At 31.6% G+C, this 18910-nt stretch overlaps 4 protein-coding genes across 5 annotated transcripts; 3 read left to right on the top strand and 1 right to left on the bottom strand.

The window, feature by feature from the left end:
• On the top strand, positions 1430–11802 carry LOC109340630. The gene is made up of 4 exons (XM_019578353.1): positions 1430–1435; positions 10780–10835; positions 11107–11200; positions 11464–11802. Exons 2-4 carry the CDS (start codon positions 10787–10789, stop codon positions 11552–11554), a joined length of 234 nt encoding a protein of 77 aa, XP_019433898.1. The 5' UTR covers positions 1430–1435; positions 10780–10786; the 3' UTR covers positions 11555–11802.
• LOC109340611 (peroxidase P7-like) lies at positions 4573–6314 on the top strand. Its single transcript, XM_019578337.1, has 4 exons — positions 4573–4976; positions 5072–5263; positions 5360–5525; positions 5732–6314. The coding sequence occupies exons 1-4, from the start codon at positions 4764–4766 to the stop codon at positions 6112–6114; spliced, it is 954 nt and encodes a 317-aa protein (XP_019433882.1). The 5' UTR covers positions 4573–4763; the 3' UTR covers positions 6115–6314.
• On the bottom strand, positions 6742–9380 carry LOC109340620. Its single transcript, XM_019578345.1, has 4 exons — positions 9033–9380; positions 8809–8929; positions 7936–8005; positions 6742–7028 (listed from the first exon to the last, which is right to left on the bottom strand). The coding sequence occupies exons 1-4, from the start codon at positions 9292–9294 to the stop codon at positions 6882–6884; spliced, it is 600 nt and encodes a 199-aa protein (XP_019433890.1). The 5' UTR covers positions 9295–9380; the 3' UTR covers positions 6742–6881.
• On the top strand, positions 14093–16838 carry LOC109340604 (probable sodium-coupled neutral amino acid transporter 6). Of its 2 annotated transcripts, XR_002106814.1 has the most exons (6): positions 14093–14543; positions 15096–15254; positions 15424–15627; positions 15725–16190; positions 16535–16730; positions 16779–16838. XR_002106814.1 is itself a non-coding variant. In XM_019578328.1 (5 exons), the coding sequence occupies exons 1-5, from the start codon at positions 14180–14182 to the stop codon at positions 16659–16661; spliced, it is 1320 nt and encodes a 439-aa protein (XP_019433873.1). In that variant the 5' UTR covers positions 14093–14179; the 3' UTR covers positions 16662–16838. The 2 variants fall into 2 exon arrangements, 1 of the variants encoding a protein (XP_019433873.1); XM_019578328.1 differs by having other exon boundaries at positions 16535–16838.

Here is an 18910-nt window from a genome sequence, read left to right as displayed (position 1 = left end):
CCGCTTAAAACCCTCCATGTTCTAGCATGTACTGTCACATACATGATAATATATCTTGCTGATTATAATAATAAAATAATAATAATAACATAAAACGTTAATTAAAGTCCATTTAATAGTCATTTGAATTTCATCTCCCTACCACACTCAAAAGGCTTGTGTTTTATGATCTCTCATGTCTCTCTCCTTTTGTCCCTTCATTTCTCTGACTCTTCCTTCACCTTCATTTATACTTATCATTCATTGGTTTTTATGGGAAAAAAAAGTCTCTTATGAGTTATAAGTCTCCTTATCTCACATTCATGAAAGGATTTACATATTAACTATTTGTGTCATATACTTTACACAATATTAAATTGTTAACATTATCTTTAATGATTAGTTGGTTATATAATCAAATGTTTTACACTATGAATATTATATATTTGTCCTATGAACTATATGTAAGTGTGTTGAACATGCATCAAAGCCAATTTGACCCTTAGAGAGTAACAATTTAATGTATTGAAATAACAAATATAATGATATCTATATATTCCATTTCATTTGATCAAGCTATTACACAATGTAACAAATATATATCTTTAATAAATTGATGATTATGTTGTTTTGAACATGCCTCAAAACCAATTTATTTCATATAAATACATGTGTAATATGTGTTTTCTTAATTATGTGTTAAAAATTATGTCTCGTGCATATTTGCACGGGTAACTTACTAGTTCTAAATTATGGTTAGGTCATTTTTTAAATTTGGATTCGATCATAGATCCGAAACTAACATGATCTTAAATATTGATAGGTCAGACTTTAAACTTGAACCCAACCTTAATCCGATTAAATATAATTCATACTCATTTTATAAAGTTTTATCAATATTATTTATTATTATGATTATGTAATTTGAATATATAAAATGTTATATGTATATATATTATTAATCATGTATATATGATGAAAAAAATATAGAAATAAAGATATTTTCGACCAAAAATGTGTCATTACTCTATACACATTTGAATAGAGATACATACAAACATGATGAGTGAACAACCATGGGACGAGTCATGTCAGGTCATGTTTGGTCTCTACCCGACCCTAAATAATAATAGGGTCTAATTTTTGAACTCGAACCCGACCCTAGACTCGATGAGATCTAACTATAATCAGACTTGATCATGATCAGGTAGTAACATGTGAACGGGTAGGGTCAAGTCCTGCTCACCCTAACTATAGGTAAGGGTGGAAACAATCGAGGTCAGGTCAGACTTTGCCTTAAACAGGCCGAGCCTATCTAGCATGTATGAGTCTGGGTCTGACATGTTAGTCTGTTTAAAAAAAATCAAAGTATAGGTCTCACTTATTAAAAAGTCTGATCTGACCTGTTAACATGTTTAAAGGTCTTTATGGTCATGAATTAGGCCATAATACATATGTATTTAAATGGACGAATAGACCTACTTTTGACCTATCTAACTCTAATATTTAAAATATATTTTTGTATTTATTTTTATATTAAAATTACATATATAATAATATTACTTATATTCAAATACTATAATTTTAATATTCATGTATAATATAATTAAATAGGTTGACATGTTAGCCTTAATATGCATTTTAGATGGCCTAAAGTCTGACTTATGAAACTAAATAGACTTTTAAAAAAGTCTGAGTCTGGTCTATTCACAAAAAAAGTTTAGCCAAACCTAACCTGTTATAGGTCATGTAATATACCCCCTAATAGGCAATCTGCATGTTTTCACCCTTAACTATAGATAACAATGGACTAATCCTTTGTGTCGCGTTTTGTTTGTGATTAATTTGACACCAGTTTCATCCAAGGAAGAAAATGAATAATAAATATGTTTCGACTCTTTTTATGAGGGGAGTTTGGATGGAGAGAAGAAAAAAGTAAAAACTTTAGAAATATAAAATACACTCTTCCATCTCTTTATGATCATTATGAATATCACTATATCAACTTATCACTTTCAGCCTATATTTAAAGTACAATTGGAGTAACACCAAATTACATAAGACAGCCGAATATATATTACATTTGAATCTATAAAGTCATTACATCGATGTTTTGGATTCAGTTTATACAATTCAACTCGCGCATTAGTATATATATTCGCATAAATTGTTGTAGTGAAAATTCAATCATTGAACCTCTTACATACTTTTATTCATTCTCTAATCTATATGGTTTTTCCTGTAATATTCAGAATAATCACTATATATCTACCAACTCAGTTTCATATTCCTCATATAACTGTCTTCCTCATAATCAAAAACATCGTCATAGTCAGAACCAACAATGCCATCTAAGAAATTTTTGCAAGCTTCTAATGTTTTGAGTGGAATATTAAGAACTGCTACAGTTGCTTACTCTCCTATTGAAATATAATATTTATTTGAAGAGCCATCATTAGAGCTTGAGCTTTTATAAAGCTATATTAAGCATTAGAAACCAGAAATTTCTGAGATGCCTGCAATTATTTTTCAATAGTAGCAAGAAGTAAACATGTGTAGGATTTGATAACATCCAATATTAACATTCCTATATTATTCCAATTTTACAAACCATAGCAAAAAGTGCAAATCATAGTATTAAGAAATGTGGGTAGCCATCAATGTGGAAACGATCTAACATAACATAAGATATTAGGTAGGGGTAAGGTGAATATAGGAAGCACAATTTCTTTTAAATAAATAAAAGATACTACTTCAGAAATCAAGTAACTCATGTACTTTGTCCACGACTTTAGTCTTATCCGAAATCACTCATGTCACACACATGAATTACATAAACTTGTACATTGTGCCAACGATTTAGGCTGAACTAGCGATGATTCCATTGAAGTCGCATTTGTTATCCACTATTTTGCTCAAATATAAATCAAAACTGTATTTTTTCAAAAGGTGTAATAATATTGTAATTTTTCAATCAAGGTGGTCCTATCTGATAAATTTTCCCCATATGGATGAATATGAGATCCACAATAACAATTGAAAGATCTTTACTAATACAATGGTTATTAATTAAGATAAAAACATTTTAAAGGTAAAGTTAACATTTGAGTGGGTAGGAATATATAGAAAAGTGAACTTGCATGCGCATATAGTATGAATGGTCAATAAAAATAAAGGTGATGGTGCCAAATGGACTCCAACCACAGACAGAACATGACTCCACATTTGACATGCCTGCAATAATAAAAACCTTAGTTTTACTGTACTCTGCCTCATATTCTGCTTTCATCATTCATTTTCATAGCAAGGATTATAATTATTTTGATGTTTTCTTTGTCTTCTTCTTATTATCCCATTCACCTATGGGCCCCTTCCTCTGTAATAAAGAAAGAATGATTGAGACATGTACGTGCAATAATGCAATTCATGCAGTGGAAAAGCAAAACAATTTCTCTTTTTTAACTTTTGTAGGTTTAGGTTGTATTTTTATTTCAATATTTTATTTTTTACATTTTAAACATGGTAATCATCTTTCATGTTTTTCATGACTTGATTAAAGAATTAAGTCTTAATAATTTTGAAATATAAATTTTATTAAAAATATTATAAAATAACAACTACATTAATAATTTCTTAATTTGTGTGAGAATACTTTAAACTTATCAAATAAAAAATGGAGGGGTACCAGTAGACTTTTTAGAATAACGAAAGAGATAAAAACATCCTTACCATATTATCAACCTAGGATAATTGCTTTATAAAAAAGTACTGATATTCTCACATCACCAACTATTCATAATCTTTCTACCCTGACTTTATACTTTATAGTTTATATCCATTAATCATTATATTGTTGTTTCCAAAATAAAAAAAGTTTGATTATAATTATAAAGTAAATGTATAAAAGAATTGAGTAAAAGTGGTTTGACATTATCATTTTCCATCACGAACATAGAATGTTGGGAAATATTTCTTCATTTACAAATTTTGAAAAATACTTTTAAAAGGATATAAGAATCCAATCTTAAAATCTAGAGTCATGAGTCTTAAGTGAGTAGATATCCTTTCAATTTTCTTCATTTTTCTTAACCAATGATCAATAGTTTTTTAACTATAATTAGATTCAATATTTAATGTTATGGGTAAATTATTTAAGGTTTATACATAATTAGTATATCTCATGCATCATTCATTTTTATTACTTATATTCAAAAGTCAATGAAATAATAATTAAATATGAATAGTGTATGACGTTTTTTTGATACTGCTAAAAGTATTCCCTCACCTTTTTGGGTAAGTAACTAATCTCTTTTGAGGTTCGTAATTCCTCCCTAACAAGTGTCTGATGAAGTAACAATGTAAAAAAAAAAATTACAATCTCCATGTATACATATTTTCCCCATTTGTATTCTCCCAAATCACTCAAACTCTATGTAAACATTATCTCATCATAGCCAACTTTTTCTTTTAATGCAAGTATGTATATCTCATGCTCAAAATTATTTGTTCCCACCTTATTCACTAAGCAATCTAGTGTTGTCTTAATATATATAAATATCTATTCTACTTTAATCAGCTTATGAGAGTTAGCATGGCTAGTAAGATAAAGATGGAATGCAGTTGATAAGAAAAGTCTGGATTTGAGTAGTGAATTTAGTGAATAGAAGAAATAAACTATTTTGTCCTTTTACATGCTCAATTAACTAATCAATTTGGTCTAAACTAGTCATTATAAGAAGCACCAATTAATTGGTTTTTTGTATATTATGTGAAAGAAAGCTGAGATGGCTTCTTACCACTTCCTCTTGCTTGTTCTTGTAGTTGCAGCTAGAATTTATGAAACAGAAGCAGCTAATAAGCTATCTACAAATTTTTACTCCTGCAACTGCCCAAAACTGTTGCCTATAGTAAAGAAAGGAGTCAAAAAAGCAATTGGAAATGAAGCTCGCATAGGAGCTTCTTTACTCAGATTGCATTTCCATGACTGCTTTGTAAATGTGAGTGTACATATATTAATTAGCTTAACTTAATCTTGTTTTCTTCCTTGCCACTTTAGCTACACTTCAAGTTGCCTTCTTAACAATATGATCAGGGTTGCGACGCATCGATACTATTGGATGACACGAGAAACTTCGTAGGAGAGAAAACTGCAGCGGCTAACAACAATTCAGCTAGAGGATTCAATGTGATTAAGGATATTAAAGCAAATGTGGAGAAGGAATGCCCTGGGGTGGTTTCATGTGCTGATATTCTTGCTCTAGCTGCTCAATACTCAGTTGTTTATGTAATATTTTATACCACTAAGGTGTTGTCAACTATGGCCCTTAAAAGGTTGAATACATAGGACTTACTATCTTTTTATGAAATGAAATATTTGCAGTTAGGAGGCCCTTCTTGGGAAGTAGGCTTAGGAAGAAGAGATTCAACCACTGCAAGCAGAAGTGATGCCAATAACTCCATTCCAGGACCCTTCCTAAGTCTAACTGCTCTCATAAAGAATTTTGCTAACCAAGGGCTCTCAGTGAAAGACTTGGTTGCTCTTTCAGGTACAAAAATAATAGATGAAATGTCTTATACTATCAGCTAAAATAAATGCTTTGTCGGAACAATTCTAGGCAGTGTCAGAATTGTATGTTTCTAACCATTTATTGCAAAAACAATAAAAAACATCACTCTTTTGTTACAAAGTTGTGATTGAACTCGGAAGCATACCTGTATTGCATTGTGTCCCTCTCATGACTTTGAATAACAGGGGCACACACCATTGGCCTGGCAAGTTGTAGAACTTTCGCAGGACACATCTACAATGATTCCAGCATAGATGCTTCCTACGCCAAGTTCCTGCAGAGCAAGTGTCCCAGAAGTGGAAATGATATACATGAACCCCTTGACTATCAGACTCCAATCCATTTTGATAATCTATACTACAAGAATTTGTTGAATAAAAAGGCTCTTCTTCATTCCGACCAGGAGCTGTTCAATGGCAGTTCTACCGACAATCTGGTCAAGAAATATGCTACCGACACAGCTGCATTCTTTAAAGACTTCGCCCAGGGCATGGTCAAATTGAGCAGCATCAAGCCTCTCACAGGAAGCAAGGGGCAGATCAGAATCAATTGTGAGAAAGTCAATTGAACATTAGCAAGTATGTAATAATTCAATTACGTGTTTTTTTATCAAAAACTATGCATGCTAATTAGATCCTTTGGCTGTCACCCAAACTGGTTTTGCATCAACAACTACCTGATTTATATGTATATGTATGCACATTATTATGCCAAGCTTCTCATCATCCCTGCTAAGGTATAAAATCAGCAGAAGCTGTCAGTGCCAAAGTTTTAGTTAGTTAATTGTTAGTTATGTTTTTTGGTACTACCAAGGGTATCCCCTCACCTTTTTTGGGTAAAGAACTAATCTCTTTCCGGGTTCGTGGCTACCCCTCCCAACAAGTGTCACTCATATGAATCGAACCCTCAACCTTGAGGATCAAGTGGGGCCTTACACCACTAAACAAACGCCTCATTGGTTATGTAGCGAAGTAAAGAAAATATACATATATTGACATCAGTCAGATACTGTTTGTGACAAATAGTAAGTGTAAAACAGAGCAAAGCACTTAAAATCACCAATTCATGAATTTTAAGAACACTACCACACTCCAACTTGAAATTTCCAACTAAAATAAGAATTATCTGACAATTATCGTAATAAAAACAGTTAAAATTTTACCTTTCTATTGTTACCATTAAACTATTACAAAGATTAATACGGACTTAAATTTATATATTTGGTCAGAGGTGGCAGTTAGATCATTGTGAGCTATTGTATGACAACTATACAGCCAACCTAAAACAATGAAGTTTCGAAACCATTAGTTATAAATGTATTACATCTCTTCTGGTTTAGTCTAATTCATCACCGGATTCAACCTCCTCTTCTGACAGTTTAAATTCATCAATTGCTTTGAAGTAGGCTCTCTGTTTTTTGATAAAATCTTGCAGCACTGGATCCTTTAACACATCTTGTTCGGACGACACAGAACGATGCTTCTGAAAAAGCAAATAAGCACCAAACACATCAGCAATATTTCTATTATGATGTGATTAGTACCAAAGATTTCACAAAAAATGACAAATGTTATGTGCGAACATCTACCCTCCCAAGACCCACTAGGTGAGAGCCTCGTATATTGGGTCAACCTTTACATGCAGCATGCCAAGGGAAAGAGAAGTAAATTAAGCTAAAAAGTACTAGAACTTGTCTATGTACTTCCACCATCAATTATTTCAATGGTTTTACTAGGCCAATGAGTAATAACAAAGGAACTTCGAATATTTATAAATCACATTATGTGCCTGGGATTGAAATTTGATAAACTCACAGTAAGAAAGTTATACTAGTTCGAAAGCTAAGAATGTATGAGTGCACAAAGCTCCCACTAGTGTGAGGTTTGGAGGGGGTCAAATATATGTAGTGCCCCCTCCAATGGGCGGATCCGCGGATAGGTTGTGTGCGTCCATAAAACCAACAATGTTACCATTGTGTTAGGGCTCACTCCTCACATTACCTCAAATACTATAAAAATGAAGAAAAAACTATTTTATACGATAACTATGAGTCAATCAAACAGAACTTTCTTAATCTAAAATCTTCAGCATAATTTACTTGGATTTTAAGCATTAAGGGAGATATATGAAAAATTGTCCAAAGTAAACACGATAAACTTAAGGATCAATCATGCTGTAGAACTTTGCATGCCAGCTTCTGCTTCATCTTGTACAGTATAGACAATTTTTAAAATCCATGGAAAATGAACATTTAATATTTTCAGCATGGGCAATTTCAGAAAAGATCAAGTACTGGTTAAATAACCAAATTAACTTCCATATATTCAGAAGAGTTTGAAGTTCAATATAAAACCACAGAAATCAGGAACATATTATTAAATTTATATACCTTTCTTAAAGGAACTGTCAATGTAATGGCCTTAGGTACATTTTCACCTTCAACACTATCACTAGTCTCCCTGTTTTGCACGACAAAGGAATATACAAGACAAATTATTATATGGTAGATTTTTCTGGAAAGAGGCAATAAAAGTAACAATCATACTTGGTAAGCAGAGATTATATGGATCTATCCAACCATAACATAGACATCACCAAAGGAATGAAAGAAACCTGAATTTCAATGGTATGATGCATTCTAATGGCAAATTAAGACAGAGGTGAAACTAAAAGAGAAAAAACGTTGAATCAGTAATCTCTTAAGGATATCTTCCCAGGACACCTACGGACCTACTTACTCAAATGAAAGAAACAAAGACTTTTTAAGTGTTCAGTCAAATATATACATGCCCAACCCCACCAAGTGGGATAAATGCTTGGTTGTTGTTGTAATCAAATATATACATGCCTGATAGTGCCCATCAGAATGTTTTAAAGGAGCTCAGAACTATGTTTCAGTTTCCACTATTCCCTGAATTTCAAACAGCCATATCCTATTTTAACTTTTATCATTGTTTCTTAAACCTAACATGGCTTCTATTAGAACACTATCATAGAGTCTTATACTCTTATACCTGGACAGAATGTGATAGAATAGAAAAATATGACATTAATAGGGTAGCTCTATTCTGAATTCTTTAGTTTCACCCCTATTAGTGTAAAACCAAAATGTCACACACTTTAGCTTCATATCCTATTTTGTTCTATTATCAAAGTACAACAAAGATAGAATAGAACCTATATGTTATGTTTCACACGCTTCCAAATGTTACCTATCTATCACAATTCACAATGTAAAACAGAGAGAGTGAGAGATGATTACCAACTATTAGAGATGTTCAGATTGGGAGTTCTACTGAGAGGAATGGCTACTGCATTGCCCTTATCCTTTCTTTGATTCGAATGGCGCCTCAGACTATATTTTATCGAAAAATCACCAGTACCTGAAATCAAAACATGGAAAATCGTTTACTTCTAAAATTAAGAAACAAACACAGAATACTAACCACAACTACTATAGAATTGTTAAGGTCAAAATTGAAGTACCACGAAGAGACGATGATTTGAGGGGAGGCGTAGAAAGAATGGGCGAAGGAGGAGAATTAGGGTTTGAAGGAGTATCGAGAATCGTTGAAGTATTGGTAGAAACGATGCGTTTGGTGGAATTTTTATTGAACGGTGAAGAAGGTGAGGGTTTGATTGAAAGAGAGGAATGGGAATTGGAAGTGAAAGTGTTGGTGAAATCGGAGAAGGGTATTCTTTTACGCGATGAAACTCGTCTTGTTGGGTCAGATTCAATTGATGCCATTGGAGTGTTGAAGTTGAAACCGGGAACAAGATTTGGAACTGAAATATGAATTCAGTGAAAATTGAAAAAGCTTCTTCTGTAATATCTTCAATAAATTCCATTTTTATATTGAAAAATTGTGTAATGTGTTTAAGCCCATATTCCCAAGATGATCTAACACTTGTTTTGGTCTTGACTATAAGGGCTACCCATTTTTTTCCGATATTACTATTATCTTATATTCGTCACCTATAAAGCGTTGGTTTAATAATGTAAGATTCTGCTAGATCCCTAAGAAGACTAAAATAATGTTACCTATCTATACAACCTCAAAGGCGGTTATTGAGAAATTACAAAATGTGGGGTTTGAACCTTGTTTTCTAGGGTTTAAATCTTAGACCCCTTTTTTTATGTATGACAATGGAATCTAATAGAGGTGAGCATATGAACTAGCCATAAGACATGTCATCATTGGACGAAGTTGGTCTAGATCAGACTTGTCTATCACATTTTAACTCATTTCCAATAATGGAGAGTCAAGTACTAGATTATAAGAGGAAACGAGATTTTATCAAATTTAAAATTATTTTATTAAAAATAAGTTAAAATTATAACTGTTAGATATTTATTCTTCCTATATGTCATAATCTCAACATGGTAATGGACCCTCGAATATTGAAAAATATCTTAATTCATCTATAAAACATATAAAGGATGTGTTTGGTTCTAAAATTCGCATAATTAACTTAGATTCTATTATTTTTATGTAGTATTGTCTACATACATTCTTATAAACATTTGTTTAATTTGTTCAATCTTCAATTTTAGCTTTAACTTTCATTCTCCTCCTAGAGATAAATTTACAACTTTTGTCTAGGATCAATACCAACTTGTTTTTACCGTTCTTAGCCCTAATGAGATCCATACAAGTTCATATTCTTTATACAATATCGGTATAAAGATTTATAACAACAATTACATTATTCATCATTTATTTTAATTTTTTCTAATAGTAAATAATAATTATATATAACTAATAAATAATACAATAACCGTATATAAAACTCTGCCCCACATTTTCCACTCTTTTAAAGTCTAGGGGTATGTCCTAAACTTTTCTGATCTATATGCTCACCCGTAGAATATACTACGAGTCTATGTAGGAGAGAAAAATATTTTTTAAATTTCCTAAAACAGCCATCAAAATGGGTAAGAATCCATTAAAGTATTCGTTTTGAGACACACACAACAAAGTCACAAAACCAACGTAAGTCTCCGGTTTAAGCCACTAGTTTAACTCTTTCGGTGTTCTAACCAACAGTGACAAACCCATTCACCCTGTAAACTTATCCAGAGGCCATCAACAACAATTTCAACATTATCCTCACACCAATCACCTATAAAAATGTCACGTTTACCCTCCCAATACACTTCATAAAACTCCTTACATATTATCACTAGAGATTTCCAAAACACAAAACATAGTCAATTAGCAACCAAAAAAAGAATCACCATGAAGGCTTTTCAGTCGTGGGTTTCAGAGCACAAGCTAGCCACCATTGGTAAACATTTTATTATAGAGTTTAAAATCTGTGCACTGAGACTGTAAAAAAATTTACACTGTCAGCACGTCATCCACCATTGATTTGTATTAGTGGTTAATAAATCAATGATAGATCATTGACTGACAGTGTAAACATTTACACTATTAGTGTATACATATTAAATCCTTTATTATAATGTCGAATTTAATAAATACTTGAAACTTATCTAAATACCTAAGTAGGTTAGTAAGTATAAGATGATATAGTTTTGTGTTGAATTTGATTGCAGGTGGATTGTGGGCCTCTGGAATTGGAGCATCGCTTATGGCTAATTCACGTACAAGGTCTCCAATGAAGCCAAGTCTCAGGCTTATTCATGCCAGGTAAAGACCGAAATGTCAAAAATTCAATTTCTGATAATAATATTTATTGGAAAGGTAATCATGCATCTGAAATAGATTAGTTTTTCATAGAATGAGGTGACATCCTTAGTCATACCAAATAATTATAACAGGAGTTTAATAATTACGGTTTCTAATACATTTGTTGGTTTTTTTTTTTACATTAATCAACATAATGTTATTTTAATTAATTGTTTTTTTCATGTATGAAGTGTTGAAATGAATTTATATTATTTGGTTTGCAGGATGCATGCTCAAGCATTAACACTAGCAGTGTTGTGTGGTGGTGCGACTTATCGCTATTACGAGAACCATGCTGGTGATCCAAAACCATAGATAAATTGTGCTTATCAAGTTATTATCAATACAAATTCCCCTTGTTTATACTTTTAAAAAAGTTCTTGTAATTATTATTATTGTATAAAATAATATGCTGTTGGAATCAATCTAATTGTGGGTGTCAAAAAAACAACAGCCAATAAGATGAATTATAATTGTTAGATGAATGCGTTTGTTAAAAGTTGTGATTTTATCTCATTGTGTTTATGAAGAAAAAAAATTGAAAAAGGTAAAAATTGTTAGATAATTTCTATATTTTGACAGGGATTAGTTTACATGTAACAACTTAAACACTATTGATGAAAAAATATTAAGTTATTCTAAAAAATCAGAAGACCATCAAAATGTTGGGTTTGTTGTGTTTTATTTTCTTTATTTAAATTTAAATGGAAGAGTACCAATTCAACATAATGTTTTATATTATTTCTGTTTCTTACAATGATGTCCTTTGATTAATAATCAAAGGCTAATCCTCTGTAGCATATTTCTCATATACGTGGCAGTAATTGAACTATTTATCAATTATATTAAGTCTTGTTGATTTATATTATATTTATTTTATTTCACAAAAGTTTAGGTGGACTAAGGCTTAGAAGTTCAACATTATCCTGCATGACTCATGGCATTGTGATTGCTTACGAGATACAAATTACCCATCACCTTTTAATATATGTTCCTTTAAATTATTTTTATAAGATTGTTTAAAAGTTTAATCTACAATAAATAATTTTATTATTAAAATGTCATCATTCAATAACAATTTGTGTGGAAGAGAAAATAATTTAATTTTATTAATGAATCATAATAGATTCCATATTGTATTTATGTATTCATTAATATCTCAAGTTTTTATGAAGACAAATGCAATTAATATAATAGTCAATATCTATTTATTAATTACTTTTGATTCATTATAATATAATATAAAAATAATTTAAATAATATTTCTTTAGAATTATTGGTACATTTTGTAATGAACCAAATATAATGAAAATATATTAACTCTTATACGGATATGTCTTTACAATATATCATATTTTGTTTAATTTAATTATATTCATCATATTTTTTGTTTAAAATGTTAAATTTATTTATCGCACAATGATAGTTAGTATAGTATAGTATATATATATATATAAGTGATTTGTGTAGGTATAAAAAATAGATGAATGATATATGTAATTTCACTTAAACTCAAGAAATGTTTAATGTAATTTAGTCAAATATTTTTGAATGACTATATTTGTATTTGATATTTTTATAATTATTATATTGATAAGATTAGATTAATGATTTTATAAAGTTGTATGATTCCAAATGGATAATTAGGTATATCATGGTTGAGTTTTGAGCATAAGACCTCATTTTGAAGTTGAGATTTTATTGATTCTTTATACATTTTTAATTTGTTATGAAAATGAATCTTAAGCTTACTCTAATAACATTGAGTTCAACTTTCTATAAAGCTTAACTATATTTTCCACAATAAAATTTAGGTTGTTAATTGTAAAAGCGGGTATTACATTAGTTTTAAATTATGTAAATTCTTAAATCTTTAATTACTTTTTATATAAAATAAATCTAATCAAATCAACCATTGTATGAAAATTTCTATCAAATATAGTACTTCATCCATATACACTCAAATTAATTTAATATATGTCTTTGAAATACATGAAATCTGAAGCATTCATGATATAAACTTGTACATTATTTTACTTATTTAATTTATACACGTAACAACATAAATAAATTAATACTTTTTCTAAATTTATTAATTTATGTCATTTTGTAGTTATAGTATCTTTATGTTTGACTAGTAACTGCCAATAAGACGCTCACATCACCCACTTCTCCGTCCAGATTCATTACTTGTTGTGATTCGCGATGCTTTCTCCATAAGATGGAAACCAAGCCACACACATTACAGTCCCAAACTGTGAAACAAAATATTCAATCTTAATTAAAAAAATTAAACATTATTATCTTTATGTTTTCGTTTAAGTATTATTAGTTTTGAATATAGTTTAAGACAGTATATCTTTGTCCACCAATCCTAAGAACGACCACATTCAACCTTCTAATTCTACATCATACTCCAACCTGTCTTTGCACGGCTCTTAGGAAAACCACATGCTCTAAATTATATTTCGGGATAACAACCAAAATGATGAGGTTTTACTTTTACTGACTCCAATTTGAAAACCTCAACCCTAATATCTTGGGTTGAAAAATGAATCTCATTTCTAATTTAATTGGATTTGGGTTTTCTTGACTCAGCCTAAAACTCGCTAATGTTTTTAGGAGGATTATGATTGATCATCTCAACAAATATCACTATTAGGAATCGAATTATCGGTGAGGCTTTATACCACTGACAAACGCTTTGTTGGTAACTCAAACTCGAATGAGATTAAAAAATAAACCCAAACTCAATCAAATATGTTTTTCCAATCTTACCCTTCCCAATTCTCACCTTACATTCATGCATAAACCCATAATGGTAATCTACTACCCCTCAATCATTCAACCAACATAACTATAAATCCAACACAATCCTACGTTAAACTCTGTTCGAAGTTCTCTTCCTCTTCCTCCTCCGTTGACTTACTTGCCGGCGAGATGTCACCGGTTGACGGAGCTCGCGTCCCCCTCTTGCCGGAATCTAAGCTAAATCATGTAAAGCCGGCAACTGTATCCGGCGCAGTGTTCAATGTCGCAACGAGCATAATTGGCGCCGGAATCATGTCTATTCCGGCGACCCTGAAAGTTATGGGTGTAGTTCCGGCGTTTTTGTTGATCCTGGTGATCGCTCTTCTTGCTGAAATATCGGTAGAGTTTCTAATGAGGTTCACGCATTCAGGGAAAACGACGACGTATGCTGGTGTTATGAGAGAAGCGTTTGGGCCCACAGGAGCAATAGCAGCTCAAATTTGTGTTACAATCACTAATCTTGGATGTTTAATCATGTACTTGATTATTATAGGTAAGGATGCAATTTTTTTTTGCTCCATGTTTTTTAGCACATGTTAAATCATAGAATTGAAGTAGAGATTTTTTAAAGTTTCATGTTGGTTTAGTTATTCTAATTGTAAAATTTAGATTTTGGAACTTTAATTCAATCTTAGTATGAAGTCTCTAATTTGATATAAGGGATGATGGAAGAAACCCATATGATCGTTTTTTGTAAGATTTGGTTCAAGATGTAGTATCTCATTAGAATAAGTATTCTCCCACGAGTCGTGGAGAGACACATTCTTGTTTCTCTTTTTTGTAAGAATGAAAATTGTTATTTTGATTTAAGTGTCATAGCATATTGTTTTTTGTTTATTATCTTGTAGCAGTTGCCTCTCTAGTATCGGAGAAGATCCTTACTCGTCTCGTTAGCTTTTTACTCTTCTCATGACCCCGTAACAATCGGACTCTCTGGTGGTTCGAAGCTTCCTGTAGCTGCAGAAACTGTCCAACATTAACTTATTCTGAGTTGAAGTTTTATGTATTTATTATACTAAAGAATGATATTTGACAATGAAAACAGGGGATGTACTTTCTGGAAAGCAACAAGAATCAGATAAGGAAGTGCACTTGGGTATTTTGCAGCAGTGGCTTGGAATTCACTGGTGGACTTCACGCCAATTTACTCTCTTCATCACCTTAGTTGTCGTTATGCTTCCATTGGTATTGTACCGACGTGTAGGTCAGTGTCCACTACGCTTAGTACATTTCAATTGAGAAACGATCAATATTCTAGTTTAACTGATGATACTAGTTGAAATTAAGTGAATGAATCCTTAATAGTTAACCTACATAAGATGTGATTTTAATCTAATTTATCTATTATTATGCGATTGTTTTCTGTTTGGCAGAGTCATTGAAGGTCAGTTCTGCAATATCAACTCTTCTGGCAGTGGCATTTGTTACAATATGTTCTGTGTTGGCAATTGTTGCTGTTGTTCAAGGAAAAACAGAAACTCCAAGATTGTTTCCTCGTTTGGACCACCACACATCTTTCTTTGATCTGTTCACTGCAGTTCCGGTCATAGTCACAGCCTATACATTTCATTTCAATGGTATGTAGTTTGCAATTGATGGTTTTGTTGCATCGAGAATTTCTTACATGACTAAACTAAGTATACTGATATGATCATTGGTTGGTTTTACTTGCAGTACATCCAATTGGGTTTGAGCTTGAGAAGCCATCTGACATGACCACAGCAGTTAGAATAGCATTGATGCTTTGTGCTGCAATATACTTCGCCATTGGTCTATTTGGGTACCTCTTGTTTGGTGATTCAACACAATCAGACATTCTCGTCAATTTCGATCAGAATGCTGATTCTGCAGTTGGTTCCTTGCTCAACACTCTAGTCCGTTTAAGCTATGCATTTCATGTTATGCTGGTGTTCCCTCTCCTCAACTTCTCATTGAGAGCTAACATAGATGAATTACTCTTCCCAAAGAAGCCTCTCCTAGCCACAGATAACAAGAGATTTGTGATCCTCACTCTGGTGCTGCTAGTTTTCAGCTACATTGCTGCTATAGCAGTCCCAGATATTTGGTACTTGTTTCAGTTTGTTGGATCAACATCTGCAGTGTGCCTTGCCTTCATTTTCCCTGGTTCTATTGTCTTGAGGTAAATCGATATGTCTCCATTATCTTATTCCACTCCCTTCCATTGAACAAGAGAGTTTCAAATTATGGACCGCATATGGGCCACAATATCGTGGCTGTGGTTATTGATGCAACCACATCACCCCGCAATTGTGGCGTGGCATCGAAACACAATAAATGCTGCTGCATAAGACCCATTGCAACCGCGTCAAGTCGCACCGGGTTAAAAACAAATTTCAGTCACACAATGCAATGCACACAATCGCGGCTGGCGGTTGCAAGTTGCAACTACTGCCAGCATGTTATTAACAAATAAAAATATTTAACAAAGAAGTGTTTTCTAACTCTTCCATTTTTCAACAACAGGGATGTTTATGGCATATCAATAAGGAGGGACAAAATTATAGCACTGATTATGGTTGTAGTGGCTGCAGTAACAAGTGTGATTGCAGTTTCCACCAACATATACAATATATTAGGTGGCAAGTCATAATTATGTATCATTTTTGGTTTCATAATTTTGTTCTGATACCTTTAGTAGAAATTTTGGTTAGGGAAAAGGGACCCGAGGAAAAAGAAAGAAATGGAACTCTAGACGCATTAGCACTAGTGTTTGTAGGGTTCTTTTGGATGTCATTATTATTTGTATGTTGTAAAAGTCATATTTATAATAGCTATGTAAAATGTAAAATATCAAGCATACAATACAATTATGAGATCCAAATTTTCAATGAAAATGGATGTGAATGTTGAATTATTTCACAAAACTGTTACTAAATTATCTATCATTGATGTGAATGTTGAGGAAGAGGTTATAACATTTTGTTGTGTCTTCCAAGCTCTTACGAGAGTTTAGTCACTACATTCTTTGTTGAGAAAGAAACACGTGAACACAACATAAATGATGTGATTGTTGTATTATTGGTGAATAATTTGTTTGTTTTCAAGAAACTATCTGTTCCAGATGAGAGTTATTTGTATTGTTTGGTGTAGTTGTGTTTGGTGGTACTCTTGGCTATAATTCGGTTAAGAAGAATTCAAGATCAACTTCTATGGATGCCATAATATAAAGATATGGACTACAATTATTGTCATGAGATAAGTCTATTAAATTTTAGAGTTTAAAACCTACACACTGATAGTGTAAAGTTTTTTACATTGTCAACACATTATCTACCATTAATTTGTAATACTTTTGTTTGAAAGTCAACTAATGGCGTTGTAAAAAAACATTTACATTGTACATATTAAATCCTAAATTTTATTGTAGGAAGCTGAAAGCAAAGTAGCATAGTTAGTGAGCTGCTTCTGCTAAAAAACATGCAGTTGAAGTATACAAGTTGGCTAATTTACTCAACCAACATGGATTATGTAGTTGAAGTATACAAGTTGCTCCATATAGCAATTGCTCTTGTGCCCACAGCCAAAACAATAACCACTATTGGCATATCCCTGTGCTCAAAAAGGAGGGGGGAAACAATGGTTGTGGATCCCAAGTACTGAAAGAAATAGCATATGTTTGGGATGGCTTAATCTAACAATGTCATTGACTGTGATATTTGAACTATAGTCAAAGTTCACTACCATATCACCCATCATGTACTCACTAAACAATGTCTACAATAAATGTGGTTAGTGTAACAATGGGATTGGGAGGTAGCTATTATCTTCTATCCCAAAAAAATATATATATCATTGCATATGTCATTATTTGTAATTGATCAGAAAAATATTAATTATTAAAATTTTAACTTAAATACATTTTTCAACCAATCACAAGTACTGTAATAAAAATGAATTACAAATAATTAATAAGACGTTGATATAGTAATGAAACTACTAATTCCTTGATGCTCAAATACTACACAAAATGGAGAGAAAGAAATGAAAAGGATATACTCACGCTCAAACCAACATAAGTACTAATCAAAATGGAAAAAGGAAAAAATAATAAATAAACAGAAGAAACATTTATTTATCAATACAAATAACAAAATAATAATTCCGATCCGACCGTCATATGTTTTTATGAAATAAAAATATTACCAAATAAATAAATTATTAAATTACTAACTATTTTGACAGCCTAACTTAAGAATTTATGGTTGTCTGTTAATCATCCATGCAATGAATTATTCTTTCCCTTTTGTAACTTGAAATTCAGCCCAAAGTATTGTATCTTTTGTTTATGTGGGTAGCCCATAAATTTGTCAAAAACTGTTCCAAGTATTGTATCTTTTGTTTGTTCTAACTTCCAAGTTCTGTGATTTACTTAATTTAATAGAGTGTCAAGTTGTAGCATGAGCTAATTAACCCTTTAAAAAAAAGAAATACTATATAATGGAAACAAAGCTACCAAGCATAAAGAAGACAACAACAATAACAATTAATCGATTAACTGGTAAGTGTTAATCGATTAACTACTTAATAAATGACACATTTTACACATTTAACAAATATTGAATTACTTTACAACATGTGTTTATTAGCTTATTAGAGAGTTAGTTAAGTTAGTTATATTACTTGTTTTACAAAGCATTGTATATAAACAATATTATCTTATATCATTTTAAATTCAATGAAAAATTATCATAATAATCAATTAACCAATTTAAAATGGTCAACAAACAACAATGATAATCAAATAGCTAGTTAGTTCTGCAGTAATAGTTGTTTAATGAACATTAATATAGTATGAAGCAGGTAATCAGGTATACACAATAAACAACATTGCATAATTCT

The sequence above is a fragment of the Lupinus angustifolius genome, chromosome LG02, assembly GCF_001865875.1.
Source record: "Lupinus angustifolius cultivar Tanjil chromosome LG02, LupAngTanjil_v1.0, whole genome shotgun sequence".
NCBI classification, from domain to species: Eukaryota; Viridiplantae; Streptophyta; class Magnoliopsida; order Fabales; family Fabaceae; genus Lupinus; species Lupinus angustifolius.
The sequence above is the reverse complement of the archived record's forward strand: the minus strand, read 5'-3'. Positions and strand labels throughout refer to the sequence as shown.

Excerpts from the sequence above, each read along its gene's own strand:
- LOC109340604 (XM_019578328.1), top strand. The coding sequence starts at position 14,180 with ATGTCACCGGTTGACGGAGCTCGCGTCCCCCTCTTGCCGGAATCTAAG. Across the intron at positions 14,544-15,095 it reads CATGTACTTGATTATTATAG|GGGATGTACTTTCTGGAAAG; the intron begins GTAAGGATGCAA and ends CAATGAAAACAG. Across the intron at positions 16,191-16,534 it reads CCTGGTTCTATTGTCTTGAG|GGATGTTTATGGCATATCAA; the intron begins GTAAATCGATAT and ends TTTCAACAACAG.
- LOC109340620 (XM_019578345.1), bottom strand. The coding sequence starts at position 9,294 with ATGGCATCAATTGAATCTGACCCAACAAGACGAGTTTCATCGCGTAAA. Across the intron at positions 8,930-9,032 it reads CAAATCATCGTCTCTTCGTG|GTACTGGTGATTTTTCGATA; the intron begins GTACTTCAATTT and ends TTTTGATTTCAG. Across the intron at positions 7,029-7,935 it reads TGACAGTTCCTTTAAGAAAG|AAGCATCGTTCTGTGTCGTC; the intron begins GTATATAAATTT and ends TTGCTTTTTCAG.
- LOC109340611 (XM_019578337.1), top strand. The coding sequence starts at position 4,764 with ATGGCTTCTTACCACTTCCTCTTGCTTGTTCTTGTAGTTGCAGCTAGA. Across the intron at positions 5,264-5,359 it reads CTCAATACTCAGTTGTTTAT|TTAGGAGGCCCTTCTTGGGA; the intron begins GTAATATTTTAT and ends AAATATTTGCAG. Across the intron at positions 5,526-5,731 it reads AGACTTGGTTGCTCTTTCAG|GGGCACACACCATTGGCCTG; the intron begins GTACAAAAATAA and ends TTTGAATAACAG.
- LOC109340630 (XM_019578353.1), top strand. The coding sequence starts at position 10,787 with ATGAAGGCTTTTCAGTCGTGGGTTTCAGAGCACAAGCTAGCCACCATT. Across the intron at positions 10,836-11,106 it reads GCACAAGCTAGCCACCATTG|GTGGATTGTGGGCCTCTGGA; the intron begins GTAAACATTTTA and ends ATTTGATTGCAG. Across the intron at positions 11,201-11,463 it reads CTCAGGCTTATTCATGCCAG|GATGCATGCTCAAGCATTAA; the intron begins GTAAAGACCGAA and ends TTTGGTTTGCAG.